The sequence below is a fragment of the Crocuta crocuta genome, unplaced genomic scaffold, assembly GCF_008692635.1.
Source record: "Crocuta crocuta isolate KB4526 unplaced genomic scaffold, BGI_CrCroc_1.0 scaffold35, whole genome shotgun sequence".
NCBI lineage: Eukaryota > Metazoa > Chordata > Mammalia > Carnivora > Hyaenidae > Crocuta > Crocuta crocuta.
The window spans coordinates 2,260,341-2,274,674 of record NW_027530625.1 but is presented as its reverse complement, the minus strand read 5'-3'; the positions used below and the strand labels follow the sequence as shown (position 1 = coordinate 2,274,674).

Below are 14,334 nucleotides of genomic sequence, written 5' to 3'. Positions count from 1 at the left end.
CTGCCTCCCTCTCTGCTCCTCCCTTGTTCATTCTCTCTGTCTCTCTCTCTCAAAATAAATAAACTTTAAAAACATTTTTAATTTTTCTATTTGCTGCTGGCATATATAAATATTATTTTTGTATATTGATTGTTTTGCACAATGAACTCTTACTAAGCTTAATAAGTACAGAGTTTCCTTGAGTTTCTTAAATAGCACTCATCATCTGGGAATAATGATGGTTTTGTTTCTTTCCAATGCTTATACCTTTTATTTCTTTGCCTTACTATGTAAAGTTATTTGTTTTCTTATTGTTGAATTATAAGAGTTTCTTTTATATTTTGGATAGCATTTCTTTATCATATGTGTCTTTTGTAAATATTTTCTCTAGTCTGTGGCTTGACTTCTTATTCTCTTGACATGGTCTTTAGCAGAGTAGATGTTCCTAATGTTGATGAAGTATGCTTATCAGTTATTTCTTTCATGCATCACACTCTTGGTGGTATATTTAACAAATGATTGCTATCCCCATGGTCACCTAGGTTTTCTTTTTATGTTATCATCTATGAGTTTTATAGTTTTAAGTTTTACGTTTATATCTGTGATACATTTAAGTTAATTTTTATGAAGGATGTAAGGTCTCTATGTCTAGATTCATTTTTTTTCATATGGATGTTCTGTTTGTTCCAGCAACATTTGTTGAAGAGGCTCTCTTTGCTTTATTCTATTGCCTTTGCTTCTTTGTCAAAGATCAGTCGAATGTATTTATGGAGGTCTATTTCTGGGCTTTCTATTCCTTTCCACTGATCTATTTGTCTGTTCTTTTACCAATATCATCCTGTCTTGATTACTGTAGTTTCATATTTCATAATAAGTCTTGAAGTCGGGTAGCATTAGTCTTCCAACGTTGTTCTTCTCCTTTAGTATTGTGTTAGCTATTGTGGGTCTTTTGCATCTCCATATAAACTTTAAAATCATTTTGTCGATAATCATAAAATATCTTGTTGGGATTTTGATTGGTATTGCATTGAATCTATAGATCAAGTTGGGAAGAACGGATATCTTAACAATATTGAGTCTTCTTATCCGTGAACATGGACTATCATTCAATTTATTTCATTTTTGTTTTTTTTTTTTTATTTTGTTCATCAGAGTTTTGTAGTTTTTCTCATATAGGTCTTGTACATATTTTATTAGGCCTGAGTATTTCATTTCAGGGTGCTAATATAAATAGTAGTATGTTTTAAATTTCAGATTCCACTTGTTTATTGTTGTACACAGAAAAGCAGTTGACTTTTGTATAACAACCTTGTATCCTGCAACCATTCTATAATCAGTTGTTATTTCTGAGAGGGTTTTTTTGCTAGTTTATTTGGATTTTCTACATCTATGATCATGTTATCTATTAACAAAGACAGTTTTGTTTTCCTTACCAGTCTATGTACTTGTATTTCCTTTTCTTGACATTATATTAGCAAGGACTTCTAATATGATGTTGGAAAGGATTGATGAGAGGGGACATCCTTGCCTTATACCTGATCTTAGTAGAAAAGCTTTGACTTTCTNCTGGTGCACAAGAAGACTAAACAGAATTTGGTAACTGATTCTTTTTCTGTCCCTAATTTTACCTAACACCAAAACTTGTTTGGTCTTTGGTTTTCACTGTAAAGAGTCACTTCTATCATTCAAGTTCATATTGATGTGTAGTAGAATGAGTACAGGCATTGGCTCCAAAAGACCAGAGTTTGAATCTTTAATTTAACAGTAAGGTGTGTGCTTTGGGCTAGTTCCTGAGCTTCAGTTTCCTTATAAATGGACACAGTGGAGACTGGTGTTAAGGACTAGGGATAATGGGAAGTGCTTACTCATGCTTTGCAAACTATAGTTGCCGCGGCTGTACTTTGGTGTACATTATGATTATTGCATTGTTACTAAGAGACCCATCATGAGTGGTCATTATGGCCAAATTGTTTTTTCTTTCCTATCTCTCCCTCTGTGTTCTCTGTTTTGTATCATGTTACCATTCAGCCAGAGATCTGAGTCACAGACATGGGAGTCGTCTTAACTCTTCTCCCGGCTTCCTGGTCATGCTGAACTTGTCTGGCACCTCTTTGCATGTGCTGTTCTTTACCCATAATGCTTGGTCCCCTCCACCTCCTTCTCCCTGATCTGGATGTACCTGATCTGATTTCCCCAGTTAATCTCTCCTGCCTCTGATATCTCATAGTACCTTCTATGTCCCTCTGTTGCAGCATGATTGCATTGTTTTATAATTGAATACATGTAAGTGTGTATATGTGTCTTTACCACCAGCCACCTTGCTTCTGTGAGTCAGAAACTGTGACTAGTTGTATCCTAAGAAGGCAGCACACAGTATAGACTTGATAAAAGTTTATTGAATTATGGAACCTTGAATCTGTTCTTCAGACGTCCCCTCTACTACCTTTGCTGTCATCCCTGTGAGAATTTAGAATGACAAGTGCTTCTTCCTAAAACCCTAAGCCCAAGTTGCTACATATTATTCTGGAGATACTGACTGGGTTCCAAGCTGAACATGAAAGTCTGTAGCTTGAAATGGAGCAACAGAAGCATAAAGTAGGGAAATTTGAGGAAACAGAGTATCTGCAAGGATGTACAAGTCTTCATAGTGATATGTTGATGCCATATGAACTTTTTTTAAAGAGAGGAGAATGAGCATCCTCAGTGAATACAAGGACCCTAGGGATCTAAGAACTTGTGTATTCAATGTTTCCTGGATCCTCTTCTTGAACCAAGTCCCAACCTGCTGCTGCCACCACTACCATCATTGCTAAAGAGACTGGAAAGGGGACTGCTGTTGGTTTGGGGCCAGGGTGTGAGCTGCACAGTGGCTCTGCCCTGGTCCCTGTGCTGGAATCCAGGGTGAATGTCATCATATGATTTAGAAGTTCTGTCCTAGGCCTTCATTAAGGCAGTTCTCTTGGCATTATTACTGCTTCATCCAGCACCATGTGTCCAGGAACAGTGTTCTGTTGGTCGTTTGTAGAGCTTGTGGGGACCTTGAGTGGGCTTAGCTCTGCCAAGTTTGGCATGTTACTTAAAGATGTAGGCCCTATTGGACTCTAGATTAATAGGATTAAACGTGCTTGGTGAGAGGTTGTAGGTTGTGACAGTATAATCTGATTGTCTTAAAGTGAAGGAGCATCTTCTCAGTGTCCTGGCTGGATTCCACTGAGCAAGGAGCCTCATTCCTTCCCGCATTATCAGTTGCTTAAGTTGAATGACCAATTGATTGCCTCTTGCGACGCTCAGTCTGAAAAGTGCCTGGGTGGTCGTGGGTTCTGGTCTTGCATCTCCCGTGTCCCTTTTCAAGGAAGATGTCTTGGCTCTGTACTTCTGAGAGGCAGTTGAGAACAGAATTTCAGGGAAACGAGATGATCCAAGAAGGGACAGGAAGTGGGAGAGGGGGTTATAGAGTAATGTAGTCTCTGCTTTCACTTGCAGGCCGCTGCTGAGACTCAGGAGAAAGAAAAACTCATCACACACTTGCAGGAGAAGGTCTCATCCTTAGAGAAGAGACTGGAGCAGAACTTCTCAGGAGAAGAGCACGTGCAGGAGCTCCTGAAAGAGGTAGCTGGCTTTCCGTGGGCAGCCACTGCTGGGAAGGGAGTGGTAACACCAGACATTTCATGCAGTCACAGAGCTGCAGAGCCAGACTCCACAAGCAGCCGGGTAGGGAGAGCACTCCCTCCCACTTTCGACTGTCCTGCTTCCAGCAGAAACCGCCCCCTGTCACCTGTGTGTACCATGTTTTCCCCAGAAAAGGGAGAGCTTCATTCAGAGATGCTTGTGAATGAATAGCATCCCAATCACAATAAACCCCACCTGGTGATATATGCTACTTGGGCTGTCTTATCTTACCACCCTTCTCGCTTCCACCCTTTTGCATCTTCTGGTGGCCAAGGAAAATTGTTAGCATCTGCCTGTGGCATGAGCAAGAATGGCCTTAAGCAGGGAGGGTACTCTCCTTCGCTGAGGGAGGCTGTTGAGCATAGTGGCCTTTTGCCCAGCGGTGTAGGTGAACTCACTTTCTCATCAGGCCTGAGCCCACTGCCCGCCCATATCCTACCCCTCCTCTTTATATCCCAGTGGCTGGTCTCACCGTGACAGAGGTGGCACAGCCAAGACCGTGGGCCTAGATTAGACCTTCGCTGTCTCTCTGCACTTAGTTTCATCTAAACATCTCCACTGCCACCGTCATCATTCAGGGCTTCTAGTAGCTCTAGCTGAGTTCATATCAGAAGTCTCCAGCCTGCCCCACCCAAAATAAGTCTGTCCTTCACCCCTGACAGTCTTCCACGCTCCCTGCCTAACTGGTATTCCTGACCACCTCATTCCCTTCACCATCTTCCCCAGCTCCCCTACAGTCTACAGTGTGTATACCTGGGTTCTGGGGTGCAAGTTGATTTCTAGAATCAGACTGCCTAGGTTTGTATCTTGCCTCTTCTACTTACTAGTTTTTGACTTAGAGCAATTAACCTAATCTCTTTGTGTTTGTTTTCTCCTCCCTGAAATAGGGCTGATAATTGTACCAAACACATAGAATTGTTGTTAGGATTCAAGGAGTTACAGTATGTGAAGTGCTCAGACTGAAGCTCTAGAACATAGTAGGTCTCAGTGTTTTTCAGCTGGTAATATTATAATCATTATTATTGTGCTGTCATCATCATTATAAAGCTTAGTGTGCCTAGGAGTTACTTGGCAGTTTAAAGTATATATTCCTGCCCACAGATAGCCTGTTTTCAGTAGGCCTGGTGCAAGCCTCCAAGTTTAACAGCTACCTCCTCCCTACCCCCATCAAGTTAGTGTCAGTGTTTGGACAACCACACTTTCAAATATATTGCCTACAGGGGTGGGTGCCTGGGTGGCTCAGTCGGTTAAGCATCTGCCTTTAGCTCAGGTCATGATCTCACGGTTTGTGAGTTTGAGCCCCGCATTGGGCTCTCTGCTGTCAGCACAGAGCCCACTTCGGATCCTCTGTCCCCCTCTCTGCCCTTTTATAGCTCATTCTCTCTTAAAATAAATAAATACACTTTTAAAAAAATAAAATACATTGCCTCCAGAATTAAATTCAAACTCCTTTCTGTAGCATGAAAAGCTTCCCATGATCTGGCCCTTTGCCTGACTTTCTACTTTTGTTTCTTGACCTGAATCCACTGTTGCTTTAGCTTTTTGCAAGTTGTAGCTCCCTGAGTGTCCCCAGCTATTTCACGACTCCACTCACCTTCCTTCTGCCTGGGTGCTCCCTCCAACCCCTGGCCACCTGTGAATTAGGAAGCCACCCACTTTCCTGAGGTGGCCAGTATCCTTCTCTGGGCTCCTCTGTGGGCACTTACTGCATTCTATTCTATAATCTTTTTGTTAGTCTTTTGCCCCAGCCTCAAGGACTAAAGACTGTGGCAACTTTATGTGCATACTTTTTTTTAATTAATTTTTTTAAATGTTTATATTTCGAGAAAGAGAGTCACTGTGAGCGGGGAAGGGGAAGAGAGACAGAGGGAGACACAGAATCTGACACAGGCTCCAGGCTCTGAGCTGTCAGCACAGACCCCAACACAGGGCTTGAATTCGGGAATGGTGAGATCATGACCTGGGCTGAAGTTGGATGCTTAACCGATTGAGCCACCCAGGCACCTCGCTGTGTATACTTTATGTTATGTAAAATTTTTCTCAATCAGCCATTATTTTTGTCAGTGCATTCGTGTCCTTTGTGTCTCGCACAAATCAGAGTATGTTGTAAATATCAGAAGTATTTATTCAATGGGAAAATGACTATTTTCTTATACTCTTCCTTCAACTTATAGAAAACAGTTGCTGAGCAGAATTTGGAGGATACCAGACAGCAGCTCTTAGCAGCCAGAAGCAGCCAGGCCAAGGCCATGGACATCCTGGAGACTCGGGTACTAACCTCACTCCTAGTGATTCTTATGTCTAGGTGGTAACCTGGTTGGACTACATGGTTGTGGGAAAATCTCCCAGGGTCAGAGGTTTTATGTTATTTTGTTTTTTATTTTTGGGGGGTTTTTTGGGTTTTTCTGTAATGTTTATTTATGAGAGAGAGAGGCAGAGTGCGAGCAGGGAGGGACAGAGAAAGAGAGGTACAGAATCTGAAGCAAGCTCCAGGCTCTGAGCTGTCAGCACAGAGCCCGACTTGGGACTCGAACCTACGAACCACAAAATCATGACCTGAGCCGAAGTCGGAGGTTCAAGTGACTGAGCCAGCCAAGCGCCCAGAGGTTTTCTTTTAAAGGGACTGTTTTGGATCTCACTTACACATGGCTGAGTTAGTCATATTCTTCATTCTTGCCACATTGCCGCCATTGTTCCCTTGTTTATTCTTTCCCTTTTATCTTCGTTCCCTTCCCTCCCACAGGAAACCATTCTAATGTGGTTAATAGAGATCCTTTTGTTGTTGAATTCCCTAAAATCAGTGGCCTTGTTTTGTGTGCATGTGTGTTAATTTATGTGAGTGATGTAGTTGCGCGTCCACTCTTACTTTCACCCACTCCATCTTCTGGCTGTGTCCACTTGATTGCGCTCACTACCCTGTAGTGTAGTCGTCTGCCAGGCGCTAGACATCCGGGTTGCCGCCGCCTTCCTATCACCACAAATTACACGGCAGTGAACAGCTCTGTCCCTGTCGCCCTGAGGGTAGAGAACACATATGACCTAATGTGACTAGGTAGGACGAGAACGTTCCTACGATGTCTGCCCTTGGCTCTGCTCCCCCAGCAGGCTTGAGAGGTCCCGTATCATCTGCTTTGCTGCCTTTTCCAGCCTTTTATTTATCTATTTTGCCAGTTTAATGGTGTGCGAGGTGGTGGAAGGGCAAGGGATCTCTGTGGATCCTCTTTCTTAAGGGCATTAATCCCATCCTGAGGGCTATAACTCCTTACCTCCCAAAGGCATCATCTCCTGTCACTCTCACATCAGACATTAGATTTTCAGCATGAAATTTGAGGGGACACAAACATTTAGAACATCACAAATGCTTAGCTCATTTTTAAAATCTTATTTCCTGATAAAAATATTTAAACGTCTATTTTTCTTGGCACAGCTTTGTTTTATTAGAATTTATTTGTTTTTTATTGAAATAAAATATACATGACATAAAATTTACCATTTCAGCATAGTTTCTAGCGTACAATTCAGTGGCATTAAGCACATTCACGCTACTGTGTACCCACCATCACCATCCGTGTCCAGAACTTTTTCATCGTCTCAAACTGAAATCTGGTCTGCATTGAACGCTAACCTCCCATTCTCTGCCACCCCCAGCCCCTGGCAGCCACCATTCTACTTTCTATCCCTATAAATTTGACTACTATAGAAACCTCATAGTAGTGGAATCATACAATAGTTGTCCTTTTGTGTTTGGCTGATTTCATGTAACATATGTCCTCAAGGTTCATTCATGTTGTAGCATGTGCTCAAATTTCATTCCTTTTTGAAGCTGAATAGGCCTTTTTAAATTTTTTTTTTTTATTTTAACTAAACCCCATGCCATGGAGTCTTGAACTCATGACCCCAAGATCTAGAGTCACATGCTCTCCTGCCTGAGGCAGCCAGGTGCCCTGAGGCTGAAAAAGCCTTTTTAAAAAGGCTTTCATTCCTTTCTATGTCTGTACCAGGTTTTGCTTATTCGTTTGTCAATGGACATTTGGGTTATTTCCACCTTACTGCTATTGTGAATAATGAACATTAGTGTAGTGCTATGAACAAGGTTTTTATGTGGGCTTTTACTTTCATTTCTGTTGGGTTTATGGGAGTGGAATTGCCAGGTCATATGATAACTCTCTGCTTAACCTCTTGCGAATCTAAATCTTTCTGGAGCTCTGCCTCTAAATTGGGACTTGGGTAGATCCTTTCTGAACTCAGGACTTTAAAAAGCTAAGATTTCAATTCTGGCTCTGCCACTAATAAAATTTGTGATCCTGGACAAGTAACACTATTTTCAACTGTGGAAATAAGCTGTTCTCAGGGAGTCGTTTCAGTTAAATCTTAGATGTGAATGTGTATAAGGAGCCTTGACAGCTGAAAATACCCTCCTCTCATTGGGTACCTGCCTCTCCTTGACAAAGCTGCAGCTTTCCTTGAGTTTATGCTTTCATAATAAGCTTCCTCAAGGTCAAACCTCATTCAGTGAACAAGAGTTCTTTATAAGGGAAATTGCCAGAGACAGCTCAGATCAGATAAAAATGGCCTCTTGGAGAGCCACATCTGGCTCTGCGGACAGGGGTCGGCCTGTCCATGGGGCCAGTCTCGTGCCCTAGTGTGGCGCCAGGTACACAGACAGACTCGGTTGACGTCTTTGGAATGAGTGAAAGTTTGTACTGTGAGCAGTCATCCCACTTCCAGGAATCTGTCCTAAGGAAGTGGCTCAAACCAGGTCAGAACCTGTTGAGTGAAGGTGTTAACTATGTTGGACGCGAAAGCAGGGAGATAGCCTGAGTGCCAGCACCGGAGGTGGTGGTTCAGTAGATTGTGAAACGTCCCTTAAGGAAATAATCTAAGTTCTCAAGGCTACATTGAAACACAAAAGGAAACTTGAGTGAGGAGGTAAAATACAAAGTTTTCCTCAAATTGTTTTTTTAAGAAGTCACAAAAATAGACCGGAGAAAAAGAATGTCAGAATAGTGGCAATAATGGTAGGCCTGGGGGTGTCTTCTTTTTTCTAACTTAAAATTTTTTTGTAATGTACTTGCTTTATGATTTAAATAGATTTGATTTTTAAAGCCATTTGTTACCACTCTTTACCTTCCTTTCCCCCTCAGGTGCAAGAGCTTGAGCACAGCTTGCAGGCATCTGAGGAGAAGCTGAAGCACAGTGGTGACCTTGTGGCGGCTCAGGAAGCTCAGATTCAGGAGCTCGTAAGTGGTGGTTGTAGCTGCTGTGTTCTAGGCCTTGATGCCTGCCCTTTATGCCTTTGCAGCTGCCCCATACTCACCCCAGTGCCGGGACCTGACCTCAGATAACGCTTGTTGAGCTGGGTGTGAGCAGGTGGGCAGCTGCGGTAGAGGGAGTCCGGGCGCACTACGTGCTGGAGCATCTGAGTTACCCAGGGAGGGGAGAGACTGGCTAATTCACATCTGACGGCTGGCCGTGGGGCCCAGCCTAGTTCTGGGACTGTTAGAGGCAGTAGCTCTGCTGACAGTCAGACTTCCGCTTGCAGGCAGGACTGAGGAGAGCTTGGCAAGGGCCTGGCCAACCATTGCAGCCCCAGGTGGGGTGTTGAGTTAGAAACTAGAGAAATAAAAGCATTATTTATTGTATGTTTGCCATGCCAGTCACCGCGCTAAGTATTCTGCACATGTTGTATTTAGTCCTTGCTATAGACCTAAGAGGTATGTACTGTTCTCATTCTCTAGAGGAACCTGGTTCAGAAAGACTGGGTCACTAACCCAATGATCATGGTCTCCCCGCTGGTAGATGGCAGTACCCACATCTTTCTTAGGTCAAAGCCCTTGTTAATCATCATTGTATTATACAGACTGTCCCTGATTTATAATGGCTCAGCTTAAGGATTTTCAGCTTTATGAGATGAGAAATCAGTACACACTAAGCAGAAACCATACTTCAAATTGTGAAGTTTGAGCTTCTCCTGGGCTAATGATGTACAGTACAGTATTCTCCCTCGATACCAAACTGGGGGGGCGGGGGGTCCACAGCCCCCAGGCAGCCGTGTGATCACAGGGTAAACAGGCGATTCCATTACCAGGCAGACTTTCTGTTTGTCACTCTCAGCACAGTATTCAGTAAATTACAGGAGATGTCCAACACTTTAATATAAAATAGAGTCGGCCCAACGGTAGGCTAACATAAGTGTACTGAGCATTTAATTTTATTTTTTTAAAGATTTTGTTTTTAAGTTATCCCTACATCCAGCATGGGGCTTGAACTCACATCCCCGAGATGAGTCATGTGTTCCACCAACTGACCCAGCCAGGTGGCCCTTTTTTTTTTTTTTAAAGTAGCCTAGGCTACTTTATTATTTTTTTATGTGTATTTATTAGAGAGACAGAGAGAATGCATGTGAGCAGGGGAGGGGCAGATTGAGAAGAAGACAGAGAATCCAAAGCAGGCTACATGCTATCAGCGCAAAGCCTGATGTGGGGCTCAAACTCACAAACCGTGAGATTGTGACCTGAAATCAGTCATTCAACCAACTGAGGCCACCCAGGCGCCCCTAGCCTAGCCTACTTTAAATGCTCAGAACTGGGGTGCCTAGCTGGCTCAGTCTGTAGAACATGTGATTTGTGATCTTGGGGTTGTGAGTTCTAGCCCTACGTCAGGTGTGGAGATTACTTAAAAATAAAATCTAAAAAATAAAGTAGGCTAGACTGAGCCAAGATGCTTTTTTTAACTTAATACTTTCAACTTACGATGGGATTGTCGGGTTGTAACCCCATCCTAAGCTGAAGACCTGTATACTGCCTCCCCAAGAAAAGCCTCAGCCATAGAGGGCAGCACCAAGTAGGGTGAAGGAGGGCTTTGTCTTAGGTGTCCTAAGCTGTCCCCCCAGCGCCAAGACCTGTCCCAGACTCTAGCTCCTGAACAGGTCAGGGGTAACCGGCAGAGCTGCAGGTGGGGACCTCAGCAGCACCCAGGCCAGAGAGCAGAAAGGAGAGTTGTTCCCACTGGACTCCCATCTTCAGGTCACCGAGGGACAGAATGGGTGAGGGCCTCACTGTCACCATGAATAACTGTCCTCCGCAGGCCGCCGCAAACGAGGAGAGCAGCAGCCGGGCCCAGCAGCAGGTCCTCGCCCTGGAGCAGCGGTGCACGGAGCGCGTGCAGGCGCTGGAGGCCCAGCTCGCCGCCCTGGAGAGCGCCCGGGCGGCCGACCGGACCGCCACAGAGCGGGAGGTGGTACGTGAGGAAGGAAGTGAGGCCAGCCTCGGGAGCACCAGGTCACACGTTGCTGGGCCACCAAGGCGTTGACAGGAAGACGACCAGCCCCCCTCTCAACTAGGGAACCACTTTTCAGAGCAGTTGTTATCTTTCCAGCGAGACACCTGCTCGTGAGAATGGATGTAAAAAGGCTGCTTTTTATAAAACCCCAAACAGATGGGTTTTCTTTCCTTTCGGGCTGCGCAGGGACTTGCTGGTGTTTCCTGACCAATCTCGTCAACCTCCTCCCCTGTCTTTCTGCCGTGTTCTTGTTCCTCCCTCATGGCTTCTCCCTCTCTCTGGTTCCTCATCTTCAGAGTCAAGTGCCATGTTTGTTCTCGTGCGGAGGGCGTCCGCTGGCTCTCTCTCTGCCTCCCACCCCATCCTCCTCTCCTGCCCCTGCAGGGACACGGGGCGGGGCGGGGGGGGCTGCACTTGTAAAGGCTCCATGTCTGGTAGACTGCGTCCAGGAGAAACGGAAACGCCCTTTTCGTTTTACACTTTTCTCAATTTGCAGAGAGAACTGGAGCAAGAAAATGCAGCCCTTAAAGAAAGTAAGAATGAATGTGAACATTCTTTGCACCACCACCAACTTGAACTAAAGAAGCTCAAGGTATTTATCTATTGGGGTCCACGTGTCACAGCAGTGGCCCATCTTTTACACACGTATTGGGAGCAGCCCAGTGAAAGTCCTGTATTCACAGTGGAGAAGGCGCGAACTGGCATTTGTTCAGCAGTTCCCTTGGACATTTGTTAGAAACGTCACCTCATTAAGTCCCGTCAGTGATCGAGAGTGGGAGGAGGAATGGCGCTCACTGTGCAATTAGCGTCATTGAGGCTCCGTGTGTGAGTAATTTGTCTGAGTTCCATAGTCAGTTCCAGGTGGTGCTGGTCTGACTTTATGCAACCAGCCCTTCCTCTGTGTCATTGGCAGCAGCGACTGAAAGTCATGCTGTCAAACCACCAGTGTTGTTGATCTTTACAGCGAGATTAGCAAAACGAGGGCTTAAATGCTTGTAAGGACCCCAGCTGTTTGTCGAGACCGCGTGTAGAGATGACGAAACAGTCTTAAGTAAACTTTCAGTACTAGTCTCTGCTAGTTAGGTGCTAACGCAGTAGAGCCGTATCGTGGGAAGTGTGTACTTTGGCGTCAGATATTTTTTCTTGTATTCCTAGCGAACATCGGAGAACCTGTAGGTACCAGTATAGGTGCTGGGATGCGGCAGTGAGCAAAACAGGCAAAAGTCCCCCTTCCCCACCCCCTCCCCCTCCCAGTGGAGCTTGTAACTAGATAATGAGCAACTAATAAATAGTCATAAATACCCTGCAGAAAGTAAAGTGTTAAGGACAGAGAGGACAGAGGAGAGGGCTGGCTCTAAGGTGGAGGTTAGGGAGGGCTTCTGTGATACTTGAGCAAAGCTCTGAATCATGAGAAGGGGCCAGCAATGTGAATGTTTGAGAAAAAAATATTCCAGAAGAAGAAATAGCAAATACAAAAGCTCTCAGGCAGGGGCACCTGGGTGGCTCAGTCAGTTGGGTGTCCTGCTTTGGCTCAGGTCACGATCTCATGGTTTGTGAGTTCGAGCGCTGCATCAGGCTCTGTGCTGACAGCTCAGAGCCTGGAGCCTGCTTCAGATTATGTTTCCCTCTCTCTCTCTGACCCCCTCCCCACTTGTTTTCTCTCTTTCTCTCTCTCAAAAATAAACATTTGAAAAAAAAAAAAAAACTCTGAGGCAGAAAAAAAGCTTAGTTTGTTCTGAGAACAGCACCAAGGCCAGTGTGGCTGCCGCTCTGGGCTCCGGGAGAAGAGGAGAGGAGGCAGGCAAGCAAACTTGGGGAGTTTTAAGCAAAGAAGTGATGGGAGACGTTTTGTTTTAAAATGATTACTCTGGTTCTTTGTGGAGCATGTTCTGGAAAGGAGGCAAGTACAGAAGCAGGAAGGCCTATTCAGACACTCAGATATTACATTGCTTACCAGGTTTAAGGGCATAAAAGACAAAATTGCAAATTTCAACAGAGATTTGGAAACTACTAAATGGCAGCAGTTTTAAAAGGGAAACAAATTCGAGTGTGGGAGCTAGAAAGCATGGAGCTGAAACTCCAAGTACAGCAGGCACCCCCAGGGCACGGGGAGACTTTTGGGGAAATGAGTATTTTCACAGTTGTTACTGTGGTGATGGTATCACATCCCACACCTAAAACATGTGCAGCGTATTGTCAGTTATACTTCAGGGAAGTTGTTTTAAAGAACAATACGTTTAACAGCAGATTAGCTGAGAGAGAATTACTGAGACAGAAGAAAGGGCAGAATGAAAAACAGAAGAGACATGAAAAAAGACAGGATGCTGCAAGGTGTTTGGTCACCTGTCATTGGGGGCCCAGAAGGGAATGCAAAAGTGAGGGTGAAGCAATTATTGAAGCAATCATAGCTGAGAATTTTCCAAATTGCTAAAAGCTGTCAGTTCACAGGTACAGGTATGGGAATTCTTACAAATCCAAATGGGACAAATGTTATTTTTCCTTTTTCTTTAAGTTTATTGTTTTGTTTATTTTTATTTATTTTTTTATTTATTTATTTATTTTTTTTTTTTTGAGAGAGAGACAGAGTGCAAGCTGGGGAAGGGCAGAGAGAGAAGGAGACACAGAAGCTGGCTCCAGACCCTGAGCTGTCAGCCCAATGTGGGGCTCAAACTCATAAACCACAAGATCATGACCTGGGCCCAAATTGGATACTCAAGCAACTAAGCCACCCAGGCATCCCTAAGTTTATGTTTTTTTAGTAATCTCTGCTCCTAATGTGGGGCTCGAATTCATGACCCCAGGAATCAAGAGTCACATATTCTTCCAACTGAGCCGGCCAGGTGCCCCCAGGATAAATTTTAAAGTCTGTACCCAGACACAGCATGGTAGTAGAACTATAAAAACCAATAAAACAGAAACAAGGAATTAGTCACCAACAGTTTTGCACTAAAGGAAGTGCTAGAGAGCATCATTCAGGTGAAGGAAGATTCTAGATAGAAGAACAAAAAGTAGAAGGCAGTAGCAAGAATGAAGGTACACAAAAAGAACCGGAAGAGCTGTCGTACAGTGTGTCCATCATGGCCTGGTCAGAATAAAAGAACCAGACCATTTATTTGAGTGAGAATTTATGATCTCATGGAAAGTTTCTAGTCCAGCACTGAAACAGTTAAAAGATACCGGGAAGGGAGCGACCACAGGAACAGCTACAACTAAGGCAACAAAGCAAAGAAGGTTGAATTATTAAACTTGGGAATTAAGACAAAGGGCCCCACAGGTCTGACACTTGGGCCTCTGAGCAGGGGACGCCGTTCAGCGGGCGCCGGTGTGTTGGGGGACTGGGCAGCGAGTGAGGTCAGCCCTGGGGTTGGGGGGCCTGCAGAGTGGGTGCAGATGCTGCTGTGGGGA

The 14,334-nt window shown here is 44.5% G+C and overlaps 1 protein-coding gene across 6 annotated transcripts in view; it reads left to right on the top strand.

Annotated features, from left to right (window-relative positions):
• Positions 1 to 14,334, top strand: part of GOLGA1 (golgin A1) — a 49,925-nt gene that overhangs the window by 22,870 nt on the left and 12,721 nt on the right. For all 6 annotated transcript variants that reach the window (XR_013336106.1, XM_077768219.1, XM_077768218.1 and 3 more), the window contains 5 exons: positions 3,463 to 3,588; positions 5,823 to 5,918; positions 8,793 to 8,888; positions 10,735 to 10,887; positions 11,426 to 11,521. Coding sequence is in view for 5 of the 6 variants with exons in the window: in XM_077768219.1 (XP_077624345.1) it covers positions 3,463 to 3,588; positions 5,823 to 5,918; positions 8,793 to 8,888; positions 10,735 to 10,887; positions 11,426 to 11,521 (567 nt within the window). In the remaining variant the exon portion in view is untranslated. The remainder of the gene's footprint in view (positions 1 to 3,462; positions 3,589 to 5,822; positions 5,919 to 8,792; positions 8,889 to 10,734; positions 10,888 to 11,425; positions 11,522 to 14,334) is intronic.